Source organism: Oncorhynchus nerka, unplaced genomic scaffold, assembly GCF_034236695.1.
Source record: "Oncorhynchus nerka isolate Pitt River unplaced genomic scaffold, Oner_Uvic_2.0 unplaced_scaffold_1239, whole genome shotgun sequence".
Taxonomy (NCBI): domain Eukaryota; kingdom Metazoa; phylum Chordata; class Actinopteri; order Salmoniformes; family Salmonidae; genus Oncorhynchus; species Oncorhynchus nerka.
This window is the reverse complement of record NW_027040104.1, coordinates 38,504-66,294: the sequence shown is the minus strand read 5'-3', so window position 1 is coordinate 66,294 and position 27,791 is coordinate 38,504. Positions and strand designations below refer to the sequence as shown.

At 45.2% G+C, this 27,791-nt stretch overlaps 1 protein-coding gene across 1 annotated transcript; it reads left to right on the top strand.

The window, feature by feature from the left end:
• Window positions 1-26,587, top strand: carhsp1 (calcium regulated heat stable protein 1). The gene is made up of 4 exons (XM_065015890.1): window positions 1-251; window positions 18,738-18,982; window positions 25,230-25,352; window positions 26,246-26,587. Exons 2-4 carry the CDS (start codon window positions 18,768-18,770, stop codon window positions 26,409-26,411), a joined length of 504 nt encoding a protein of 167 aa, XP_064871962.1. The 5' UTR covers window positions 1-251; window positions 18,738-18,767; the 3' UTR covers window positions 26,412-26,587.
• Window positions 26,588-27,791: the final 1,204 nt, after the last annotated feature.

Below are 27,791 nucleotides of genomic sequence, written 5' to 3'. Positions count from 1 at the left end.
CGTCATCGCTAGATGGGTCCCGCCCATCGGGACTCGCACTGAAACGAACGGAGAAACAAACCCAGCTTCACTGCTGTCGTGTACTTCACATGTCCTGTCTATTTTCCCGAATAACTATTTTGTTGTGAGAAAAGGTTACGAATTGATTGATTCCAATCTCAGACTGCAGGGAGTCAGTTTGTATCCATTTCCTGCTGCTCGACCTCAAAAGGAACGTGCTTTTGTTTCCTCCACGGAAAAGTTCGGAAAAGGTGAGTGGTGACGCGCAAACATGATTGATTCATTAACGCCATTCATATAACGCGCACAGCATTTATAAACGGTTACGCTGTTAGCCTACATTATTGACACAGTCGAATGAAAATCAGTGCAGTCGATCGATACAATCAAAATAACTGTAGTTGGCTATTTTACTATAGATGTTTCATAATTAAGTCTAAATCATACCCATTAATGATTAACTGATGGGGATTCAAAACGAAGTGAAGCATATTTTTTATTTATTTAAATATTTGTAGTTGGAAGTTAGGGCGGGAGTGGGTTGCGTGGGGGCGGGTAGTTTAGGGGGGAGGGGGTTTGTGTGCGTGTTAAGAGTCAAAGACTGGTGTAAATCCCAGTTTTCTTCTGTTCAGTGTTGAATGGTTCTAGAATGCTAGTGTTATGTTGTCAATATGAATGGTTCTAGAAGGCTAGTGTTCTGTTGTCAACATGAATGGTTCTAGAAGGCTAGTGTTCTGTGGATCTAATGTTCCCTAGTGGTTCTAAAACTTGTCTGTTGTCAATATGAGTGGTTCTAGAAGGCTAGTGTTCTGTTGTCAACATGAATGGATCTAGAAGGCTAGTGTTCTGTTGTCAATATGAATGGTTCTAGAAGGCTAGTGTTCTGTTGTCAATATGAATGGTTCTAGAAGGCTAGTGTTCTGTTGTCAACATGAATGGATCTAGAAGGCAAGTGTTCTGTTGTCAATATGAATGGTTCTAGAAGGCTAGTGTTCTGTTGTCAACATGAATGGTTCTAGAAGGCTAGTGTTCTGTTGTCAACATGAATGGTTCTAGAAGGCTAGTGTTCTGTGCTAATGGTCCCTAGTGGGCAATAAAACAAAAGTAGGAAGACAGAGAGGGAGGATATTAGGAGGAGAGAGAGAGAGGAGAGGGAGGAGAGAGAGAGAGAGAGGGAGGAGGAGAGAGAGAGGGAGGAGAGAGGGAGGGAGAGAGAGAGGGAGGAGAGAGAGAGGAGAGAGACAGAGGGAGGAGGAGAGACAGAGGGGAGGAGAGAGAGAGAGAGGAGAGGGAGGATATTAGGGAGAGAGAGACAGAGGGAGGGAGGATATTAGGAGGAGAGAGAGAGAGAGAGGAGGGAGGATATTAGGAGGAGAGAGAGAGAGAGGGAGGAGAGAGAGAGAGAGGGAGGATATTAGAGAGAGAGAGAGAGAGGGAGGAGATTAGAGAGAGGGAGGAGAGAGAGAGAGGATATTAGGAGGAGAGAGAGAGAGGAGGAGAGAGACAGAGGGGAGGAGAGAGAGGAGAGAGAGGGAGGATATTAGGAGGAGAGAGAGAGAGGGATATTAGGAGAGAGACAGAGAGGGAGGAGGAGAGGAGAGAGAGGAGAGAGAGGGAGGATATTAGGAGAGAGAGAGAGAGATTAGGAGGAGAGAGAGAGGGAGGATATTAGAGGAGAGAGGGAGGATATTAGGAGGAGAGAGACAGAGAGGGAGGAGAGAGAGAGAGAGGGAGGATATTAGGAGAGAGAGAGAGAGGGAGGATATTAGGGGAGAGAGAGAGAGGGAGGATATTAGGAGGAGAGAGAGAGAGAGAGGGAGGATATTAGGAGGAGAGAGACCAGAAGGTCTGGGAATGGGGAGGAGAGTGTCTCTACCACTCCAAGGTCTGGGAGGGGAAGAGACAGAGAGGGAGGATATTAGGGGAAGAGATGTCTCTAGAGAGGTCTGGGAATGGGGAGTAGATGTGTCTCTACCACTCCAAGGTCTGGGAATGGGGAAGTAGAGACCACTCCAAGGTCTGGGAATGGGGAGTAGATGTGTCTCTAGACAGAGGGATATTAGGAGATGAGACAGAGAAGGTCTGGGAATGGGGAAGAGATGTCTCTACCACTCCAAGGTCTGGGGAATGGGAGGAAGAGACACCAGAGGTCTGGGTCTTGGGAGAGAGACAGAGGTCTGGGGAATATTAGGAGGAGGGAGAGACAGAGGGAATGGGGAGGATATTAGGAGGAGAGAGACCACTCCAAGGTCTGGGAATGGGGAAGTAGATGTGTCTCTACCACTCCAAGGTCTGGGAATGGGGAAGTAGATGTGTGTGTGTGGGAAGGTCTAAGCAACATAGAAATTGTGTTACTAGATCCGTACAGTAAATCCTGTGTTTCTCCTGGTAAATGTGTACAGTCCTGTGTGTGTTCCCTAAATGGCACCCTGACCCCTCCATAGTGCCCTCTGGACTGGAGCCGTATGGGCCCTGGTCAACTAGTGTAAAACAGAGAGAATAGGCTGCTATTTAGGACACAGTCCTGGGAACCTTGTACAGTATTATAACTGCTCACTCACACTGTGTGTGTGTGTGTGTGTGTGTGTGTGTGTGTGTGTGTGTGTATATAACACACTTGCTGTATTATCATATAATTTCAGCTGTTTGTGAATGTGATATCAGGAACCGTAATGTTTAGAAGCATCTTGACGGAGTAGAAGTGTTACTAAAGGTATTGAGTTACAATGTGGACAGAGAGACAGACAGACAGACAGACAGACAGACAGACAGAGAGACATGAAGTCAGACAGACAGACAGACATGAAGTCAGACAGACAGACATGAAGTCAGACAGTCAGAGAGACAGACAGACAGACAGACAGAGAGACATGAAGTCAGACAGACAGAAGTCAGACAGACATGAAGTCAGACAGACAGACAGAGAGTCAGACAGACAGACATGAAGTCAGACAGACAGACAGAGACATGAAGTCAGACAGAGACAGACAGAGAGACATGAAGTCAGACAGACAGACAGACAGACAGACAGACATGAAGTCAGACATGAAGTCAGACAGAGAGAGACATGAAGTCAGACAGACAGACATGAAGTCAGACAGACAGACAGACAGACAGACATGAGTCAGACAGACAGAGAGACATGAAGTCAGACAGACAGACAGACAGACAGAGACATGAAGTGAAGTCAGACAGACAGACAGAGAGACATGAAGTCAGACAGACAGACAGACATGAAGTCAGACAGAGAGACATGAAGTCAGACAGAGAGACATGAAGTCAGACAGTCAGACAGAGAGACATGAAGTCAGACAGACAGACAGAGAGACATGAAGTCAGACAGACAGACAGACAGAGAGACATGAAGTCAGACAGAGAGACATGAAGACAGACAGACGGAGAGAGAGATGAAGTCAGACGGAGAGAGAGATGAAGTCAGACGGAGAGAGAGATGAAGTCAGACGGAGAGAGAGATGAAGTCAGACGGAGAGAGAGATGAAGTCAGACGGAGAGAGAGATGAAGTCAGACGGAGAGAGAGATGAAGTCAGACGGAGAGAGAGATGAAGTCAGACAGTCAGAGAGACATGAAGTCAGACAGTCAGAGAGACATGAAGTCAGACAGACAGAGAGACATGAAGTCAGACAGACAGAGAGACATGAAGTCAGACAGACAGAGACATGAAGTCAGACAGACAGACAGTGTCAGAGTGTTAGTGTCTGAAGTCAGACAGTCAGACAGACAGAGACATTTCTGTGTTTTCTTAGAGAGCACTATGAGTTGGCTACTTCCCTCCAGACTCCCGCTGTGTGTGTTGTTGACCAGGCACAAAGACATAGACACACCTGTTACCCTCTCTGTTGTTGACCAGGCACAAAGACATAGACACACCTGTTACCCTCTCTGTTGTTGAACAGGCACAAAGACATAGACACATTAGCTGTTACCCTCTCTGTTGTTGACCAGGCACAAAGACATAGACACACCTGTTACCCTCTCTGTTGTTGACCAGGCACAAAGACATAGACACATTAGCTGTTAGCCTCTCTGTTGTTGACCAGGCACAAAGACATAGACAGATGAGCTGTTACCCTCTCTGTTGTTGAACAGGCACAAAGACATAGACACATTAGCTGTTAACCTCTCTGTTGTTGAAGAGGCACAAAGACATAGACACACCTGTTACCCTCTCTGTTGTTGACCAGGCACAAAGACATAGACACATTAGCTGTTACCCTCTCGGATGTTGAACAGACACAAAGACATAGACAGATGAGCTGTTACCCTCTCTGATGTTGAACAGACACATGAGCTGTTACCCTCTCTGTTGTTGAACAGACACATTAGCTGTTAGCCTCTCTGTTGTTGAACAGACACATTAGCTGTTGAACAGACCATCTCTGTTGTTTGAACAGACACATTAGCTGTTAGCCTCTCTGTTGTTGAACAGACACATTAGCTGTTAGCCTCTCTGTTGTTGAACAGACACATTAGCTGTTAGCCTCTCTGTTGTTGAACAGACACATTAGCTGTTACCTCTCTGTTGTTGAACAGACACATTAGCTGTTAGCCTCTCTGTTGTTGAACAGACACATTAGCTGTTAGCCTCTCTGTTGTTGAACAGACACATTAGCTGTTAGCCTCTGTGTTGTTGAACAGACACATTAGCTGTTAGCCTCTCTGATGTTGAACAGACACAAAGACATAGACACATTAGCTGTTAGCCTCTGTGTTGTTGAACATACACATTTACATTTACATTTAAGTCATTTAGCAGACGCTCTTATCCAGAGCGACTTACAAATTGGTGCTTTCACCTTATGACATCCAGTGGAACAGCCACTTTACAATAGTGCATCTAAATCTTTTAAGGGGGGTGAGAAGGATTACTTTATCCTATCCTAGGTATTCCTTAAAGAGGTGGGGTTTCAGGTGTCTCCGGAAGGTGGTGATTGACTCCGCTGTCCTGGCGTCGTGAGGGAGTTTGTTCCACCATTGGGGGGCCAGAGCAGCGAACAGTTTTGACTGGGCTGAGCGGGAACTGTACTTCCTCAGTGGTAGGGAGGCGAGCAGGCCAGAGGTGGATGAACGCAGTGCCCTTGTTTGGGTGTAGGGCCTGATCAGAGCCTGGAGGTACTGAGGTGCCGTTCCCCTCACAGCTCTGTAGGCAAGCACCATGGTCTTGTAGCGGATGCGAGCTTCAACTGGAAGCCAGTGGAGAGAGCGGAGGAGCGGGGTGACGTGAGAGAACTTGGGAAGGTTGAACACCAGACGGGCTGCGGCGTTCTGGATGAGTTGTAGGGGTTTAATGGCACAGGCAGGGAGCCCAGCCAACAGCGAGTTGCAGTAATCCAGACGGGAGATGACAAGTGCCTGGATTAGAGCGCCGCTTCCTGTGTGAGGACCATGAACCTACAGGAACGGGCCACCGCCTACACATTAGCTGTTAGCCTCTGTGTTGTTGAACAGACACATTAGCTGTTAGCCTCTGTGTTGTTGAACAGACACATTAGCTGTTACCCTCTCTGTTGTTGAACAGACACATTAGCTGATAGCCTCTCTGTTGTTGAACAGACACATTAGCTGTTACCCTCTCTGTTGTTGAACAGACACATTAGCTGTTAGCCTCTCTGTTGTTGAACAGACACATTAGCTGTTAGCCTCTCTGTTGTTGAACAAACACATTAGCTGTTAGCCTCTCTGTTGTTGAACAGACACATTAGCTGTTAGCCTCTCTGTTGTTGAACAGACACATTAGCTGATAGCCTCTCTGTTGTTGAACAGACACTCTGTTACCCTCTCTGTTGTTGAACAGACACATTAGCTGTTAGCCTCTCTGTTGTTGAACAGACACATTAGCTGTTAGCCTCTCTGTTGTTGAACAGACACATTAGCTGTTACCCTCTCTGTTGTTGAACAGACACATTAGCTGTTAGCCTCTAGCTCCTGACAGTCTGGCGATGGTGTTATGAAACTATTATCTATAGAGATGCATGATATATTGTGAACATATCGGTATCGGAGTCAATGATAACTTGGCTATATACACGGGGTACCAGTACTGAGTCAATGATAACTTGGCTATATACACGGGGTACCAGTACCCAGTCAATGATAACTTGGCTATATACACGGGGTACCAGTACTGAGTCAATGATAACTTGGCTATATACACGGGGTACCAGTACCGAGTCAATGATAACTTGGCTATATACACGGGGTACCAGTACTGAGTCAATGATAACTTGGCTATATACACGGGGTACCAGTACTGAGTCAATGATAACTTGGCTATATACACGGGGTACCAGTACTGAGTCAATGATAACTTGGCTATATACACGGGGTACCAGTACTGAGTCAATGATAACTTGGCTATATACACGGGGTACCAGTACTGAGTCAATGATAACTTGGCTATATACACGGGTACCAGTACTGAGTCAATGATAACTTGGCTATATACACGGGGTACCAGTACTGAGTCAATGATAACTATACACACGCTACCAGTACAGAGTCAATGATAACTTGGCTATATACACGGGGTACCAGTACAGAGTCAATGATAACTTGGCTATATACACGGGGTACCAGTACTGAGTCAATGATAACTTGGTTATATACACGGGGTACCAGTACCCAGTCAATGATAACTTGGCTGTATACAGCCAATACCAGTACTGAGTCCATGTGCAGGGCGACAGTGTAGTAGAGCCAGTACCAGTACTGAGTCCATGTGCACGTGTAGATGTACAGTGTTAGGTATACAGCCAGTACCAGTACTGAGTCCATGTGCAGGGGTACGAGGTAGTAGAGGTACGTGTACAGTGTTAGGTATACAGCCAGTACCAGTACTGAGTCCATGTGCAGGGGTACGAGGTAGTAGAGGTACGTGTACAGGGCCTTCAGAAAGTATTCAGACCCCTTGACTTATTCCACATGTTGTTGTGTTACAGCCTGAATTCAAAATGGATCACATTGATTGTATTTCTCAGCCATCTACACACAACACCCCATAATGACAAAGTGAAAACATGTTTATAGAAATGTTAGCAAATTAAATACCATTTACATAAATATTCACAGCCCTGAGTCAATGCATGTTAGTGTTTCTGGGTGAGTCTCTAAGAGCTGTGAGTGTTTCTGGGTGAGTCTCTAAGAGCTGTGAGTGTTTCTGGGTGAGTCTCTAAGAGCTGTGAGTGTTTCTGGGTGAGTCTCTAAGAGCTGTGAGTGTTTCTGGGTAAGTCTCTAAGAGCTGTGAGTGTTTCTGGGTAAGTCTCTAAGAGCTGTGAGAGAGACTCACCCAGAAACACTCACAGCTCTTAGAGACTCACCCAGAAACAAAGAGCTTTGCACACCTGGATTGTACACTTTTTGCACATTATTATAAAAACAAATCTTCAAGCTCTGTCAAGTTGGTTGTTGATCATTGCTAGACAGCCATTTTCAAGTCTTGCTCATACATTTTCAAACCGATTTTAAGTCAAAACTGTAACTCGGCCACTCAGGAACATTCACTGTCTTATTGGTAAACAACTCCAGTGTAGATTTGGCCTTGTGTTTTAGGTTATTGTCCTGCTGAAAGGTGAATTCATCTCCCATCTCTCTGGTGGAAACCAGACTGAACCAGGTTTTCCTCTAAGATTTTGCCGGCGCTTAACTCTTGAGTTTATTTTTGTCCTCAGAATATGAAGTGGTACTCAGTGATCTATTGGATTTGCTACAAACATAACAGGTTGTAATCAGGACATAAAGTACAGTGCTTTGCCACATTATTTGCAGTTTTACTTTAGTACCTTGTTTACAAACAGGATGCATGTTTTGGAATATTGTTATTCTGTACAGGCTTCCTTCTTTTCACTCTGTCAATGAGGTTAGTATTGAGGAGTAACTACAATGTTGTTGATCCATCCTCAGTTTTCTTCTGTCACAGCCATTAAACTCTGTTTTAATGTCACCTTTGGCGTCATGGTGAAATCACTGAGTGGTTTCCTTCCTCTCCGGCAACTGAGTTAGAAGGGACGCCTGTATCTTTGTAGTGTCTGGGTGTATTGATACACCATCCGAAGTGTAATTAATAACTTCACCATCCTCAAAGGGGTTTTTAATGTCTGTTTTGTTTTGCCAGGCATTGGAAAACCTCCCTGGTCTTTGTGGTTGAATTTGTGTTTGGAATTCACTGCTCGACTGAGGGACATTACAGATAGTTGTGTACTGGGGTACAGAGATGAGGGACCTTACAGATAGTTGTGTACTGGGGTACAGAGATGAGGGACCTTACAGATAGTTGTGTACTGGGGTACAGAGATGAGGGACCTTACAGATAGTTGTGTACTGGGGTACAGAGATGAGGGACCTTACAGATAGTTGTGTACTGGGGTACAGAGATGAGGGACCTTACAGATAGTTGTGTACTGGGGTACAGAGATGAGGGACCTTACAGATAGTTGTGTACTGGGGTACAGAGATGAGGGACCTTACAGATAGTTGTGTACTGGGGTACAGAGATGAGGGACCTTACAGATAGTTGTGTACTGGGGTACAGAGATGAGGGACCTTACAGATAGTTGTGTACTGGGGTACAGAGATGAGGGACCTTACAGATAGTTGTGTACTGGGGTACAGAGATGAGGGACCTTACAGATAGTTGTGTACTGGGGTACAGAGATTAGGGACCTTACAGATAGTTGCGTACTGGGGTACAGAGATGAGGGACCTTACAGATAGTTGTGTACTGGGGTACAGAGATGAGGTGGTCATTCAACAATTATATTAAACACTATTGTTGCACACACAGTGAGTCCATGCAACTTATTATGTCACTTGTTGTGCAAATGTTTACTCCTTAATTTATTTAGGTGTTTCCATAACAACGGGTTTGAATACTTATTGACTCAAGACATTTATGCTTATTAATTTGTTAACATTTCTGTCTGACCCGGCCTGGTATAGAGGTCCTGGATGGCAGTCTGTCTGACACAACCTGGTATAGAGGTCCTGGATGGCAGTCTGTCTGACCCCGCCTGGTATAGAGGTCCTGGATAGCAGTCTGTCTGACCCGGCCTGGTATAGAGGTCCTGGATGGCAGTCTGTCTGACACAACCTGGTATAGAGGTCCTGGATGGCAGTCTGTCTGACCCCGCCTGGTATAGAGGTCCTGGATAGCAGTCTGTCTGACCCGGCCTGGTATAGAGGTCCTGGATGGCAGTCTGTCTGACCCCGCCTGGTATAGAGGTCCTGGATGGCAGTCTTTCTGACCCGGCCTGGTATAGAGGTCCTGGATGGCAGTCTGTCTGACACCGCCTGGTACAGAGGTCCTGGATGGCAGTCTGTCTGACACCGCCTGGTATAGAGGTCCTGGATGGCAGTCTGTCTGACACCGCCTGGTACAGAGGTCCTGGATGGCAGTCTGTCTGACCCCGCCTGGTATAGAGGTCCTGGATGGCAGTCTGTCTGACACCGCCTGTTATAGAGGTCCTGGATGGCAGTCTGTCTGACCCGGCCTGGTATAGAGGTCCTGGATGGCAGTCTGTCTGACCCGGCCTGGTATAGAGGTCCTGGATGGCAGTCTGTCTGACACAACCTGGTATAGAGGTCCTGGATGGCAGTCTGTCTGACCCCGCCTGGTATAGAGGTCCTGGATAGCAGTCTGTCTGACCCGGCCTGGTATAGAGGTCCTGGATGGCAGTCTGTCTGACCCCGCCTGGTATAGAGGTCCTGGATGGCAGTCTTTCTGACCCGGCCTGGTATAGAGGTCCTGGATGGCAGTCTGTCTGACACCGCCTGGTATAGAGGTCCTGGATGGCAGTCTGTCTGACACCGCCTGGTATAGAGGTCCTGGATGGCAGTCTGTCTGACACCGCCTGGTACAGAGGTCCTGGATGGCAGTCTGTCTGACCCGGCCTGGTATAGAGGTCCTGGATGGCAGTCTGTCTGACCCGGCCTGGTATAGAGGTCCTGGATGGCAGTCTGTCTGACACCACCTGGTATAGAGGTCCTGGATGGCAGTCTGTCTGACCCGGCCTGGTATAGAGGTCCTGGATGGCAGTCTGTCTGACACCACCTGGTATAGAGGTCCTGAGTGGCAGTCTGTCTGACTACTGCTGTACAACTTCCACCGCTCCTTGCTTCTCTTCCAGCAGGTAGATCTCTCTAGTCACCCCCAAAACCAATTCTTTCTTTGGCCGCCTCTCCTTCCAGTTCTCTGCTGCCAATGACTGGAACAAACTACAAAAATCTCTGAAACTGGAAACACTTATCTCCCTCACTAGCTTTAAGCACCAACTGTCAGAGCAGCTCACAGATTACTGCACCTGTACATAGCCCACCTATAATTTAGCCCAAACAACTACCTCTTTCCCTACTGTATTTCATTTATTTATTTATTTTGCTCCTTTGCACTCCATTATTTTTTATTTCTACTTTGCACATTCTTCCACTGCAAATCTACCATTCCAGTGTTTTACTTGCAATATTGTATTTACTTTGCCACCATGGCCTTTTTTGCCTTTACCTCCCTTCTCACCTCATTTGCTCACATCGTATATAGACTTGTTTATACTGTATTATTGACTGTATGTTTGTTTTACTCCATGTGTAACTCTGTGTCGTTGTATGTGTCGAACTGCTTTGCTTTATCTTGGCCAGGTCGCAATTGTAAATGAGAACTTGTTCTCAACTTGCCTACCTGGTTAAATAAAGGTGTTCTCAACTTGCCTACCTGGTTAAATAAAGGTGTTCTCAACTTGCCTACCTGGTTAAATAAAGGTGTTCTCAACTTGCCTACCTGGTTAAATAAAGGTGTTCTCAACTTGCCTACCTGGTTAAATAAAGGTGTTCTCAACTTGCCTACCTGGTTAAATAAAGGTGTTCTCAACTTGCCTACCTGGTTAAATAAAGGTGTTCTCAACTTGCCTACCTGGTTAAATAAAGGTGAAAAAAACACCTTGCAGGAAGAGTAGAACTAAATAGAACAGAAGGACATTTCTCAGTTTAGTTTTGTTAAAGGGATTTCCTCTCCGGTGACTGGGCAGGAAGAGACTTGGGCACTTCCTGATTTATGTTTTCCAGGAAGCGCCAGTCCTGTTCCTGGTTTCCTCCCTGAGGATGGTGTGGGAAGGAAGGATAGGGGTGGGGAGAAGGGGAGGGGGAGGAGCTGTGTCTCTACACAGGCTGTGTGTTTGTGTTTTAAGCCTATGCTTAACTATTTGGAGTTAATGCCTAAACTTCACCCTAAACAAAATGTGATGTTTGGAACAACTTCTAAATGTTATGTTTGAGAAATATGGATAAACGTCAGACTGAGACAGCTGATTGGACAAACACAGACCAGAAATAAATGGAAGGATTCAGTGTTCACTACTATAACCAGCTGAATGTCCTCCGTTATGTCAACCTGTTGATGTGTTCACTACTAGAACCAGCTGAATCTCCTCTGTTATGTCAACCTGTTGATGTGTTCAGTACTAGAACCAGCTGAATCTCCTCTGTTATGTCAACCTGTTGATGTGTTCACCACTAGAACCAGCTGAATCTCCTCCGTTATGCCAACCTGTTGATGTGTTCACCACTAGAACCAGCTGAATCTCCTCTGTTATGTCAACCTGTTGATGTGTTCACTACTAGAACCAGCTGAATCTCCTCTGTTATGTCAACCTGTTGATGTGTTCAGTACTAGAACCAGCTGAATGTCCTCCGTTATGTCAACCTGTTGATGTGTTCACCACTAGAACCAGCTGAATCTCCTCCGTTATGCCAACCTGTTGATGTGTTCAGTACTAGAACCAGCTGAATCTCCTCCGTTATGTCAACCTGTTGTTCACTACTAGAACCAGCTGAATCTCCTCTGTTATGTCAACCTGTTGATGTGTTCACTACTATAACCAGCTGAATCTCCTCCGTTACGTCAACCTGTTGATGTGTTCACTACTAGAACCAGCTGAATCTCCAACCTCCTACTAGAACCAGCTGAATCTCCTCCGTTAAACCTGTTGATGTGTTCACTACTAGAACCAGCTGAATCTCCTCCGTTATGTCAACCTGTTGATGTGTTCACTACTAGAACCAGCTGAATCTCCTCCGTTATGTCAACCTGTTGATGTGTTCACTACTAGAACCAGCTGAATCTCCTCCGTTATGTCAACCTGTTGATGTGTTCACTACTAGAACCAGCTGAATCTCCTCCGTTACGTTAACCTGTTGATGTGTTCACTACTAGAACCAGCTGAATCTCCTCCGTTATGTCAACCTGTTGATGTGTTCACCACTAGAACCAGCTGAATGTCCTCCGTTATGTCAACCTGTTGATGTGTTCACCACTAGAACCAGCTGAATCTCCTCCAACCTGTTATGAACCAGCTGAATGTCCTCCGTTAACAACTGTTGATGTGTTCACTACTAGAACCAGCTGAATCTCCTCCGTTATGTCAACCTGTTGATGTGTTCACTACTAGAACCAGCTGAATCTCCTCTGTTATGTCAACCTGTTGATGTGTTCACTACTAGAACCAGCTGAATGTCCTCTGTTATGTCAACCTGTTGATGTGTTCACCACTAGAACCAGCTGAATGTCCTCCGTTATGTCAACCTGTTGATGTGTTCACCACTAGAACCAGCTGAATGTCCTCCGTTATGTCAACCTGTTGATGTGTTCACTACTAGAACCAGCTGAATGTCCTCCGTTATGTCAACCTGTTGATGTGTTCACTACTAGAACCAGCTGAATGTCCTCCGTTATGTCAACCTGTTGATGTGTTCACCACTAGAACCAGCTGAATGTGAACCTGTTGATGTGTTCACTACTAGAACCAGCTGAATGTCCTCTGTTATGTCAACCTGTTGATGTGTTCACCACTAGAACCAGCTGAATCTCCTCCGTTATGCCAACCACTGGTACAGACTATAATTCAGATGTAGTGTCCTGCTGGTTAGTGTCTAGTCTACACTATTAAACAGGGATTCACTGGTACAGACTATAATTCAGCTACTCAAGTGGAAACACTGCATCTAGAATCATGGAGGATAACTCAACGTTGTTGACTTGTTTCCATTGTGGACACACTACATAGTGTCAACACCAAGAGGTTTAACTGTGTCTGATCCTATACAGACATGAGGGAGGGACAGTGGTGATGATAATCAACTCCAGGAGGTTTAACTGTGTCTGATCCTATACAGACATGAGGGAGGGACAGTGATGATAATCAGTGATGGTGTATGTATGTATGTTATGGTAGCAGTACTGCTAAACCTGTCTGACCGGTAATATTGGAGGTTATTCAGAAACAAAAAAATATAGCCCCCCCACACACACACACACACACACACACACACACACACACACATGTAGAAATCAGCATTGGTCTCTGGTGGAATATTCCATGGGTCTGATCGCTACTGAAACCAGCCTGTGTGTGTGTGTGTGTGTGTGTGTGTGTGTGTGTGTGTGTGTGTGTGTGTGTGTGTGTGTGTGTGTAAAATAGCTCCATTGTGTCCATCTGGTTGACATGTGTGGCTATCTCAATTGCAGCCAGAGGAGGAGGGTCAGTTTATACAGGAAATGTATTCGATTTAAAAAAAAATGTATTTGTAATCATGACAATTACAACAATACTGAATGAACACTTATTTTAACTTAATATAATACATCAATAAAAACAATTTGGCCTCAAATACATAATGAAACATGTTCAATTTGGTTTAAATAATGCAAAAACAAAGTGTTGGAGAAGAAAGTAAAAGTGCAATATGTGCCATGTAAAAAAGCTAACGTTTCAGTTCCTTGCTCAGAACATGAGAACATATGAAAGCTGGTGGTTCCTTTTAACATGAGACTTCAATATTCCCAGGTAAGAAGTTTTAGGTTGTAGTTATTATAGGAATTATAGGACTATTTCTCTCTATACCATTTGTATTTCATTAACCTTTGGATATTGGAAGTTCTTATAGGCACTTTAGTATTGCCAGTGTAACAGTATAACTTCCGTCCCTCTCCTCGCTCCTACCTGGGCTCGAACCAGGAACACATCGGCAACAGCCACCCTCGAAGCAGCATTACCCATGCAGAGCAAGGGGAACAACTACTAGAAGTCTCAGAGCGAGCGATGTCTGAAACGTTATTAGCGCGCACCCCGCTAACTAGCTAGCCATTTCACATCGGTTACACCAGCCTCATCTTGGGAGTTGATAGGCTTGAAGTCATAAACAGCGTAATGCTTGACGCACAACGAAGAGTTGCTGGCAAAACGCACAAAAGTACTGTTTGAATGAATGTTTACGAGCCTGCTGCTGCCTACCACCGCTCAGTTAGATACTTGTATGCTCAGTCAGATTATATGCAACGCAGGACACGCTAGATAAACTAGTAATATCATCAACCATGTGTAGTTAACTAGTGATTCTGATTAATTGATTGATTGTTTTTATTAAGTTTAATGCTAGCTAGCAACTTACCTTGGCTTACTGCATTCTCGTTGCACTTGTGGAGTGCAACGAGAGAGAGGCAGGTCGTTATTGCGTTGGACTAGTTAACTGTAAGGTTGCAAGATTGGTTCCCCCGAGCTAACAAGGTGAAAATCAAGACAAGTGTGTCTTGCCTACAGTCAAGCATGGTGGTGGGAGTGTCATGGTCTGGGGCTGCATGAGTGCTGCCGGCACTGGGGAGCTACAGTTCATTGATGGAACCATGAATGCCAACATGTACTGTGACATACTGAAGCAGAGCATGATCCCCTCCCTTCGGAGACTGGGCCGCAGGGCAATATTCCAACATGATAACGACCCCAAACACACCTCCAAGACGACCACTGCCTTGCTAAAGAAGCTGAGGGTAAAGGTGATGGACTGGCCAAGCATGTCTCCAGACCTAAACCCTATTGAGCATCTGTGGGGCATCCTCAAACGGAAGGTGGGGCATCCTCAAACGGAAGGTGGAGGAGTGCAAGGTCTCTAACATCCACCAGCTCTGTGATGTCGTCATGGAGGAGTGGAAGGTCTCTAACATCCACCAGCTCTGTGATGTCGTCATGGAGGAGTGGAGGAGTGCAAGGTCTCTAACATCCACCAGCTCTGTGATGTCGTCATGGAGGAGTGCAAGGTCTCTAACATCCACCAGCTCTGTGATGTTGTCATGGAGGAGTGGAAGAGGACTCCAGTGGCAACCTGTGAAGCTCTGGTGAACATCATGCCCAAGAGGGTTAAGGCAGTGCTGGAAATGATGGTGGCCACACAAAATATTGACACTTTGGGCCCAATTTGGACATTTTCACTTAGGGGTGTACTCACTTTTGTTGCCAGCGGTTTAGACATTAATGGCTGTGTGTTGAGTTATTCTGAGGGGACAACATATTTACACTGTTATACAAGCTGTACACTCACTACTTTACATTGTAGCAAAGTGTCATTTCTTCAGCGTTGTCACATGAAAAGATATACTCAAATATTTACAAAAATGTGAGGGGTGTACTCACTTTTGTGATATATTGTATATTGATTGCAATTGTTCCCGAATGAGTGAGCGTTCATGGGTAAAGGATTAGCATTTCAATTGTTATAATTACCACACACACAAGTCAGAGTTAGTTATCAAAGTCCATCTTTAATTATATAAGCTCTATAGCATTTTGACTTTCAACAGTTCAGTATCTCTAATGAAAAGTTGAGAGTCCCCACACAATGGCAAAATGGGATCCTTTATAGCAAAGATCACACATAGTCAGACAGCATAGACCTAATTCATCGTTCAGCTTTGTCTCCTTTCTCAAACCCCAGAACCATAAACCAATCCTCCATATCAACAGGCATATATCAAATTGTAATTTAGATACAACCAACTCTAAATACAACCAATCCTGGACAAACTCACGGAGAGGAGAATGAGGCTATAGGTTAAGATAGAAACAACATTAGAGGGAGCATAGAATGATTCCAGACACTGCCACCCTTCTTTCCCCACTAGAAAAAGGTAGGGAGTAAAAGATATGTTTACACATGATGACACTTTGACCTCTCCCCTCTCTGCGGCCCAAACAACTTAGTCTTGACATAGAACAGATAACTGCAACCCCGCCACAGTATTATACAAAAATACCATTCTGATGAGAAGTAACTTACAAACATATGATGAATATAAAACATCTTACAAATGTTACCAACAAATTCTGAATCTTCCCTAACACTTCTCAGCTGACCCCCACTCCCCTTTTGTCTAACAAGCCACCATGCCGGTTTAGCCCACTAGGGCACATTCCCCTATCATTTCTTGTAACCATATTTACTTTGTGTGTTTGTGTGTGCACTTCTGTGATTGTTTAGTTAGTTAATAAATAAATGATTTAAGACAATTGATGTATGGATGACTCATAGTGAAGACTGGGTTCGTGCAGATAACCAACAATTTACGACGTTTGGAATGAGACTGACGTGAGGTAAAATAAATAATTCATTAATTCGAAGACTAATTGATCAGGATTTAGGAAAATTATAACTTTAATCTGAATATTTTTCCTTGGTGCCCCGACTTCCTAGTTAATTACAGTTACGTGACTAATCGGTTTAATCGCGTAATACTAATTACAGAGAGTCTTTGATAAAAACTAAAAGTCTTCATTTAATGATAGTAAAGACACGACACTGGGATTGAACCCACTATCTTGGTGTTGCAAGAGTCATGCTCTTGTGTCACTGGCCTACACACAATACCCCATCATGTTAAAGTTTAAATAATGTTTTTAGAAATGTTTACAAATTAGCTACAAATGTCAAGCAAAGAGGCACTGAGCTTGAAGGTAGGCCTTGAAATACATCCACAGGTACACCTCCAATTGACTCAAAGGATGTCAATTAGCCTATCAGAAGCTTCTAGAGCCATGACATCATTTGCTGGAATTTTCCAAGCTGTTTAAAGGCACAGTAAACTTAGTGTATGTAAACTTCTGACCCACTGGAATTGTGATACAGTGAATTATAAGTGAAATAATCTGTCTGTAAACAATTGTAGATGTCCTAACCGACTTGCCAAAACTGTAGTTTGTTAACAAGAAATTTGTGGAGTGGTTGAAAAACTAGTTTTAATGTTTCTAACCTAAGTGTATGTCAACTTCCCACTTCAACTGTATATAGTAATGTAATGTGTAGAACACATTTTATATCTGAATGTTCTGTAACATTAAACCCTCCTGAACAGGCCCCATGGGCTAGAACCTGGCAGCTCTTTGATTGGTGTTGCCATGGTGAAGAGGGTTCTTTATGTCCTAGGAGGGCACTGATTGGACGGCCAGGGTTTGGAGTGGGTGTGTTTCTGTGTCTGCAGTCAGGCTAGTGCCTATGTAGCTGATTGACAGTTTTCAGTGTGAGTCTAGTAGAGTAGACTTAGCCTGGTCCCACATCTACTGATCTATCACAGTAGAGTAGAATTAGCCTGGTCCCAGATCTACTGATCTCTCATAGTAGAGTAGAATTAGCCTGGTCCCAGATCTACTGATCTCTCATAGTAGAGTAGAATTAGCCTGGTCCCAGATCTACTGATCTATCACAGTAGAGTAGAATTAGCCTGGTCCCAGATCTACTGATCTATCATAGTAGAGTATAATTAGCCTGGTCCCAGATCTACTGATCTCTCATAGTAGAGTAGAATTAGCCTGGTCCCAGATCTACTGATCTATCACAGTAGAGTAGACTTAGCCTGGTCCCAGATCTACTGATCTATCACAGTAGAGTAGAATTAGCCTGGTCCCAGATCTACTGATCTATCATAGTAGAGTAGAGTTAGCCTGGTCCCAGATCTACTGATCTATCATAGTAGAGTAGAATTAGCCTGGTCCCAGATCTACTGATCTATCATAGTAGAGTAGATAGAATTAGCCTGGTCCCAGATCTACTGATCTCTCATAGTAGAGTAGAATTAGCCTGGTCCCAGATCTACTGATCTATCATAGTAGAGTAGAATTAGCCTGGTCCCAGATCTACTGATCTATCATAGTAGAGTAGAATTAGCCTGGTCCCAGATCTACTGATCTATCACAGTAGAGTAGAATTAGCCTGGTCCCAGATCTACTGATCTATCATAGTAGAGTAGAATTAGCCTGGTCCCAGATCTACTGATCTATCATAGTAGAGTAGAATTAGCCTGGTCCCAGATCTACTGATCTATCATAGTAGAGTAGAGTTAGCCTGGTCCCAGATCTACTGATCTCTCATAGTAGAGTAGAATTAGCCTGGTCCCAGATCTACTGATCTATCACAGTAGAGTAGAATTAACCTGGTCCCAGATCTTCTGATCTATCACAGTAGAGTAGAATTAGCCTGGTCCCAGATCTACTGATCTCTCACAGTAGAGTAGAAATAGCCTGGTCACGTCCCAGTTCTGTTTGTGCATCATGCTAATACTGCTTGTCATGTCTGACAGTGGCATAATGGCACAAACAGACTGGTACCCAGGGCTAGGGAAGAAACCCTAGACTAAATCCATTTCCTAGACAGTGGAACAGGAAATGAAAGAGATGGATGGGCCAAGAGAAAGAGTTAGGAGGGAAGGACAAAAATGATACCACCCTCCCTCCCTGTTATCTCTTCATATTCTCTGTAGTCACGACATGCACCTCTCCTGTCTATTGTAAACTGTTCAGAGGGTCATTTGGAACTGTGATGTCATAATCAGGTCTATTAGTATAACAACTAAACTGGGTTTCTCCTCCCTTTCTCTCCTCTCCTGTCTGCCTCTCTGTCTGTCTACTCTAGGTGGTTGTCACGACTACCCTTCCTCACACAATGTCTTCTGAAGCCACGCGCATCCAGGGGTCAGTATCCCCATGCTCTACGACCCCTCCCCTGACCTCTGGGGCCCCTGGCTCCCCGGTCTCTCCGGTGTCCCCTGGGTCCCTGTGTCCGCCAGCCTCCCGGTACCGAGACCGTTCCCCCTCCCCCATGAGAGGTTACCTCATACCCAGCCCCCTGCCAACCAGACGTACTAGGACCTGCTCCGCGTGAGTACTGCACACACATACACACACACACACACACACACACACACACACACACCTAGTTAGTGTTATAATTCAATAGTTATGAAATGGCTTAAGTCATTATGTCTAGGGGTCCTAGCTACGTGGTCTGTAACCTGACTCATTATGTCTAGGGGTCCTAGCTACATGGTCTGTAATCTGACTCATTATGTCTAGGGGTCCTAGCTACATGTAACCTGACTCATTATGTCTAGGGGTCCTAGCTACATGGTCTGTAATCTGAGTCATTATGTCTAGGGGTCCTAGCTACATGGTCTGTAACCTGAGTCATTATGTCTAGGGGTCCTAGCTACATGGTCTGTAATCTGAGTCATTCTGTCTAGGGGTCCTAGCTACATGGTCTGGAACCTGAGTCATTATGTCTAGGGGTCCTAGCTACATGTAACCTGACTCATTCTGTCTAGGGGTCCTAGCTACATGGTCTGTAACCTGAGTCATTATGTCTAGGGGTCCTAGCTACATGGTCTGTAACCTGACTCATTCTGTCTAGGGGTCCTAGCTACATGGTCTGTAATCTGACTCATTCTGTCTAGGGGTCCTAGCTACATGGTCTGTAACCTGACTCATTATGTCTAGGGGTCCTAGCTACATGTAACCTGACTCATTATGTCTAGGGGTCCTAGCTACATGTAACCTGACTCATTCTGTCTAGGGGTCCTAGCTACATGTAATCTGACTCATTATGTCTAGGGGTCCTAGCTACATGTAACCTGACTCATTCTGTCTAGGGGTCCTAGCTACATGTAACCTGACTCATTCTGTCTAGGGGTCCTAGCTACATGTAACCTGACTCATTCTGTCTAGGGGTCCTAGCTACATGGTCTGTAACCTGACTCATTATGTCTAGGGGTCCTAGCTACATGTAACCTGACTCATTATATCTAGGGGTCCTAGCTACGTGGTCTGTAACCTGATTCATTATGTCTAGGGGTCCTAGCTACGTGGTCTGTAACCTGACTCATTATGTCTAGGGGTCCTAGCTACATGTAACCTGACTCATTATGTCTAGGGGTCCTAGCTACATGTAACCTGACTCATTATGTCTAGGGGTCCTAGCTACATGTAACCTGACTCATTCTGTCTAGGGGTCCTAGCTACATGGTCTGTAACCTGAGTCATTATGTCTAGGGGTCCTAGCTACATGGTCTGTAATCTGAGTCATTATGTCTAGGGGTCCTAGCTACATGGTCTGTAACCTGAGTCATTATGTCTAGGGGTCCTAGCTACATGGTCTGGAACCTGAGTCATTATGTCTAGGGGTCCTAGCTACATGTAACCTGACTCATTCTGTCTAGGGGTCCTAGCTACATGGTCTGGAACCTGAGTCATTATGTCTAGGGGTCCTAGCTACATGGTCTGGAACCTGAGTCATTATGTCTAGGGGTCCTAGCTACATGTAACCTGACTCATTCTGTCTAGGGGTCCTAGCTACATGGTCTGTAACCTGACTCATTCTGTCTAGGGGTCCTAGCTACATGGTCTGTAACCTGACTCATTCTGTCTAGGGGTCCTAGCTACATGGTCTGTAACCTGACTCATTATGTCTAGGGGTCCTAGCTACATGGTCTGTAACCTGACTCATTATGTCTAGGGGTCCTAGCTACATGTAATCTGACTCATTATGTCTAGGGGTCCTAGCTACATGGTCTGTAACCTGACTCATTATGTCTAGGGGTCCTAGCTACATGTAACCTGACTCATTATGTCTAGGGGTCCTAGCTACATGTAACCTGACTCATTCTGTCTAGGGGTCCTAGCTACATGTAACCTGACTCATTCTGTCTAGGGGTCCTAGCTACATGTAACCTGACTCATTCTGTCTAGGGGTCCTAGCTACATGTAACCTGACTCATTATGTCTAGGGGTCCTAGCTACATGGTCTGTAACCTGACTCATTATGTCTAGGGGTCCTAGCTACATGTAACCTGACTCATTATGTCTAGGGGTCCTAGCTACATGTAACCTGACTCATTATGTCTAGGGGTCCTAGCTACATGTAACCTGACTCATTATGTCTAGGGGTCCTAGCTACATGGTCTGTAACCTGACTCATTATGTCTAGGGGTCCTAGCTACATGTAACCTGACTCATTCTGTCTAGGGGTCCTAGCTACATGTAACCTGACTCATTCTGTCTAGGGGTCCTAGCTACATGTAACCTGACTCATTCTGTCTAGGGGTCCTAGCTACATGGTCTGTAACCTGACTCATTATGTCTAGGGGTCCTAGCTACATGTAACCTGACTCATTATGTCTAGGGGTCCTAGCTATGGTCTGTAACCTGATTCATTATGTCTAGGGGTCCTAGCTACATGGTCTGTAACCTGACTCATTATGTCTAGGGGTCCTAGCTACATGTAACCTGACTCATTATGTCTAGGGGTCCTAGCTACATGTAACCTGACTCATTATGTCTAGGGGTCCTAGCTACATGTAACCTGACTCATTCTGTCTAGGGGTCCTAGCTACATGGTCTGTAACCTGAGTCATTATGTCTAGGGGTCCTAGCTACATGGTCTGTAATCTGAGTCATTATGTCTAGGGGTCCTAGCTACATGGTCTGTAACCTGAGTCATTATGTCTAGGGGTCCTAGCTACATGGTCTGGAACCTGAGTCATTATGTCTAGGGGTCCTAGCTACATGTAACCTGACTCATTCTGTCTAGGGGTCCTAGCTACATGGTCTGGAACCTGACTCATTATGTCTAGGGGTCCTAGCTACATGGTCTGGAACCTGAGTCATTATGTCTTAGGGGGTCCTAGCTACATGTAACCTGACTCATTCTGTCTAGGGACTCATTATGTCCTAGCTACATGGTCTGTAACCTGACTCATTCTGTCTAGGGGTCCTAGCTACATGGTCTGTAACCTGACTCATTCTGTCTAGGGGTCCTAGCTACATGGTCTGTAATCTGACTCATTATGTCTAGGGGTCCTAGCTACATGGTCTGTAATCTGACTCATTCTGTCTAGGGGTCCTAGCTACATGGTCTGTAACCTGACTCATTATGTCTAGGGGTCCTAGCTACATGGTCTGTAACCTGACTCATTATGTCTAGGGGTCCTAGCCTGACATGGGGTAATGTAACCTGACTCATTATGTCTAGGGGTCCTAGCTACATGGTCTGTAACCTGACTCATTATGTCTAGGGGTCCTAGCTACATGTAACCTGACTCATTATGTCTAGGGGTCCTAGCTACATGTAACCTGACTCATTCTGTCTAGGGGTCCTAGCTACATGTAACCTGACTCATTCTGTCTAGGGGTCCTAGCTACATGTAACCTGACTCATTCTGTCTAGGGGTCCTAGCTACATGTAACCTGACTCATTATGTCTAGGGGTCCTAGCTACATGGTCTGTAACCTGACTCATTATGTCTAGGGGTCCTAGCTACATGTAACCTGACTCATTATATCTAGGGGTCCTAGCTACATGTAACCTGACTCATTATGTCTAGGGGTCCTAGCTACGTGGTCTGTAACCTGACTCATTATGTCTAGGGGTCCTAGCTACATGTAACCTGACTCATTATGTCTAGGGGTCCTAGCTACATGTAACCTGACTCATTCTGTCTAGGGGTCCTAGCTACATGGTCTGTAACCTGACTCATTATGTCTAGGGGTCCTAGCTACATGTAACCTGACTCATTATGTCTAGGGGTCCTAGCTACATGTAACCTGACTCATTATGTCTAGGGGTCCTAGCTACATGGTCTGTAACCTGACTCATTCTGTCTAGGGGTCCTAGCTACATGGTATGTAATCTGACTCATTATGTCTAGGGGTCCTAGCTACATGTAACCTGACTCATTATATCTAGGGGTCCTAGCTACATGTAACCTGACTCATTATGTCTAGGGGTCCTAGCTACATGTAACCTGACTCATTATGTCTAGGGGTCCTAGCTACATGGTCTGTAACCTGACTCATTCTGTCTAGGGGTCCATATCATAACACTATATAATGTATCATAACACTATATAATGTATCATAACACTATATAATGTATCACAACACTATATAATGTATCATAACACTATATAATGTATCATAACACTATATAATGTATCATAACACTATATAATGTATCATAACACTATATAATGTATCATAACACCCGTATCATAACACTATATAATGTATCATAACACTACTCCCGTATCATAACACTATATAATGTATCATAACACTAAAGTGGTACCTCATTTAAAAGTTGTGATCTTATGCCTCAACTTCTGTCATTGCACCACACTACCACAAGGGGGAGCTAGAACGCTGATATATTGTTAATCTAAACTGTGGCACAAATTGGGGGATTGTTCACAACAAGCACAGCTATTTACACCATCCTTCTGTAAATGAATGGAGGTGGGAATGTTTCAGTCCGAGAGTCTCTCTCCTCGGGTGCTTAGAGTCCTGCATCAGGCAACAACAACATATAGAGTTGAGAGAGAGTCTCTCTCCTCGGGTGCTTAGAGGCCTGCATCAGGCAACAACAACATATAGAGTTGAGAGAGTCCGAGAGTCTCTCTCCTCTGGTGCTTAGAGTCCTGCATCAGGCAACAACAACATATAGAGTTGAGAGAGTCCGAGAGTCTCTCTCCTCTGGTGCTTAGAGTCCTGCATCAGGCAACAACAACATATAGAGTTGAGAGAGTCCGAGAGTCTCTCTCCTCTGGTGCTTAGAGGCCTGCATCAGGCAACAACAACATATAGAGTTGAGAGAGTCTCTCTCCTCGGGTGCTTAGAGGCCTGCATCAGGCAACAACAACATATAGAGTTGAGAGAGTCCGAGAGTCTCTCTCCTCTGGTGCTTAGAGGCCTGCATCAGGCAACAACAACATATAGAGTTGAGAGAGTCTGAGAGTCTCTCTCCTCGGGTGCTTAGAGGCCTGCATCAGGCAACAACAACATATAGAGTTGAGAGAGTCTGAGTCTGAGAGTCTCTCAGGCCTCGGTTGAGAGAGTCTGAGAGTGCTTCGAGAGTCTTAGAGGCCTGCATCAGGCAACAACAACATATAGAGTTGAGAGAGTCCGAGAGTCTCTCTCCTCTGGTGCTTAGAGTCCTGCATCAGGCAACAACAACATATAGAGTTGAGAGAGTCTGAGAGTCTCTCTCCTCTGGTGCTTAGAGGCCTGCATCAGGCAACAACAACATATAGAGTTGAGAGAGTCCGAGAGTCTCTCTCCTCGGGTGCTTAGAGTCCTGCATCAGGCAACAACAACATTTAGCTGGCGGGTGTCCTGGAGTTGAGAGAGAACTTGGGGAAATACAATGGCTCAATTACACCTGACATGTGGACTGACGGTTTTAGGAAAATAGGCACGGAGAGAGTAGGGGTGTTAACCCTGGGCACGGCAGCCCTTTGGGTAGGGGTGTTAACCCTGGGCACGGCAACCCTTTGGTTTCTCTCCTCTAAAAACAGAAATAAATCTGTGTAAATAACTGTCTTTATGTACTACAGTGGGAGAGTGATAGCCCCTCTATAGAAGGGGCAGCAGCATACCACCCTGCATACCACTGCTGGCTTGAAGAGAGTAGGGGTGTTAACCCTGGGCACGGCAGCCCTTTTGGTTTCTCTCCCTCTAAAAACAGAAATAAATCTGTATAAATAACTACCTGTCTTTATTTACCACAGTGGGAGAGTGATAGCCCCTCTATAGAAAGTGAGTTTCTGAAACACAGAGTCCTTCTCTACTGAGGAGAAGAAGAGACTGAATGAAAGAAGGCACAGCGAGGATAGGGGAGGGGGAAAAGATTGCCCATATTTTCAAGACCTGAGCTAGTTCATTTATTTAATTAATGAAATGTACTAGTTTATTTAGGCAATTTTAATATTCATCTAGGTCCGGCCTATTTAGTAGGCTATTTACAGCAACATCTATATTTGTCATCATAAAGTTGAGTGACTCGCTCATTTCTGGCTTTGGATCACAGTAAGTACCAACGTTCTGTCTGATTAACTTGGTCAAAACATTTCTATATTGAAGACTAATCTGCTCATATTGGTTGTGTTCAATTATTTGTGGAGTCGTCATGGTTACAATGAAGAATGGAATCCAAATCAATCAAATCTTATTCATACTGAATAATTAGATGTGTGTCGCAAGGTTGTCATTGTTCCTTTAAAAAAAATGTTGCCTGCCTTTTATTTTGTGTGTGTGCGCGTGGTCGTTGTGTGTGTGTGTGGTGTGCGTGTGTGTGTAGGGCGGAGCGGGCAGCGGAGGGGCCGTTGTTCAACGGTGTATGTAAGTGTTTCTCTCGGACTAAAGGACACGGCTTCATCACACCAGCCGACGGAGGCAGCGACATCTTTGTCCACATCTCAGAGTAAGTTTGTGGGTCACAGCCTCGACACACATTTAAAAAGATACTACCAGCTCCCACTCACCCAGTGATGAGGACGGTGACGAGGGGCTACGGTCTGCAGTTCACTCTTTTTCCACCTTTTTCGTGGCGTCATTGGTCCCTGAGGGCCTAGTGCCCGTCTTTTAGAGAGGAGATTCTCTCTCTCTCTCTCCTTCAAAAGCAGGCTATTCGTGTGGTCCCCGTATCAGAAGTACAGAGTGATTGGTATAGCCGGTACTTTTAGTCATACACTCAGGGTATGTTTGTGGTCTGGCAAGTTGTGTACACGTGGTTCTAGGAGAGTTGTGTACGCCTGGTTCTAGGAGAGTTGTGTACATGTGGTTCTAGGAGAGTTGTGTACGCCTGGTTCTAGGAGAGTTGTGTACGCCTGGTTCTAGGAGAGTTGTGTACGCCTGGTTCTAGGAGAGTTGTGTACGCCTGGTTCTAGGAGAGTTGTGTACACGTGGTTCTAGGAGAGTTGTGTACACGTGGTTCTAGGAGAGTTGTGCACACGTGGTTCTAGGAGAGTTGTGTACGCGTGGTTCTAGGAGAGTTGTGCACTCGTGGTTCTAGGAGAGTTGTGCACTCGTGGTTCTAGGAGAGTTGTGTACGCCTGGTTCTAGGAGAGTTGTGTACGCGTGTTTCTAGGAGAGTTGTGTACGCGTGTTTCTAGGAGAGTTGTGTACGCGTGGTTCTAGGAGAGTTGTGTACGCGTGGTTCTAGGAGAGTTGTGTACGCGTGGTTCTAGGAGAGTTGTGTATGCGTGGTTCTAGGAGAGTTGTGTACGCGTGGTTCTAGGAGAGAAGACAGATGTAAAAGAACAAACTGATAAAGATGAGCGTGTATTCTCATCTCTCTCCCTCCTCCCTCTACAGTATCGACGGGGAATACGTGCCAATGGAAGGAGATGAGGTGAGCTATAAGGTGTGCTCCATCCCTCCCAAATACCAGAAGATCCAGGCGGTGGATGTCACCATCACCCACCTCAACCCAGGATCGAAGCACGAGACCTGGGGCGGGGCGCTGCTCAGCTCCTCCTGAGTCCCGGAGGTTTCTGGAGGGGAGAAATGGCAACCGGGAAAGGGTCCTTTTCCCGAAGGGACATATGGGTTAATGCTTGTTGTGGGAGGAAATGGAAAGATTGGTATTTGAATGGGGGAGACGTGTATCACTAGACGGGAAGGTTAATTAAATAAAGCTGCATCACTTCAACAAGACATGGTTCTCTGGTTTTTATTCATGGTTTGAACTAATATCACTGAGATCCGCTGTTCAATTGGATTCAATTCCATAGTGCCTGTCGACCGATGCCACATTTCAAGCATTCTGCAGCGTTGTAGAGTTAATCTCTACCAACATGGTAACATTGCCTTTTTTAAAAGAGAGGGGCGGGACCTAGGACCTTCTCCTCCAATAAGGAGGTGGTCCAGATGCTCTAACAATGGAAATACATGTCGTCAAAGATAGAAGACCGTCGGGAAGAGGCGAGATCAGGAGGGACCAATGAGGCGGCAGATACGAGTGGAACAACAGGTCCTTGCTGTCCGGGATCCTTGGAACGTCCCAACTCTTTACTGACTTTATTGTCCCCACTGGGAAATGTTGTTGCAGTGTCATGTACACGTTTAAAGTGCAGTTTAAATACAAATTGACAATACAAGTTTCATAACAGTTACATAACATTAAGAACACTAGCCTGCTGGTCTTACTGGGTCAATAGGAACATTAGCCTGCTGGTCTTACTGGGTCAATAGGAACATTAGCCTGCTGGTCTTACTGGGTCAATAGGAACATTAGCCTGCTGGTCTTACTGGGTCAATAGGAACATTAGCCTGCTGGTCTTACTGGGTCAATAGGAACATTAGCCTGCTGGTCTTACTGGGTCAATAGGAACATTAGCCTGCTGGTCTTACTGGGTCAATAGGAACATTAGCCTGCTGGTCTTACTGGGTCAATAGGAACATTAGCCTGCTGGTCTTACTGGGTCAATAGGAACACTAGCCTGCTGGTCTTACTGGGTCAATAGGAACATTAGCCTGCTGGTCTTACTGGGTCAATAGGAACATTAGCCTGCTGGTCTTACTGGGTCAATAGGAACACTAGCCTGCTGGTCTTACTGGGTCAATAGGAACATTAGCCTGCTGGTCTTACTGGGTCAATAGGAACATTAGCCTGCTGGTCTTACTGGGTCAATAGGAACATTAGCCTGCTGGTCTTACTGGGTCAATAGGAACATTAGCCTGCTGGTCTTACTGGGTCAATAGGAACACTAGCCTGCTGGTCTTACTGGGTCAATAGGAACACTAGCCTGCTGGTCTTACTGGGTCAATAGGAACACTAGCCTGCTGGTCTTACTGGGTCAATAGGAACACTAGCCTGCTGGTCTTACTGGGTCAATAGGAACACTAGCCTGCTGGTCTT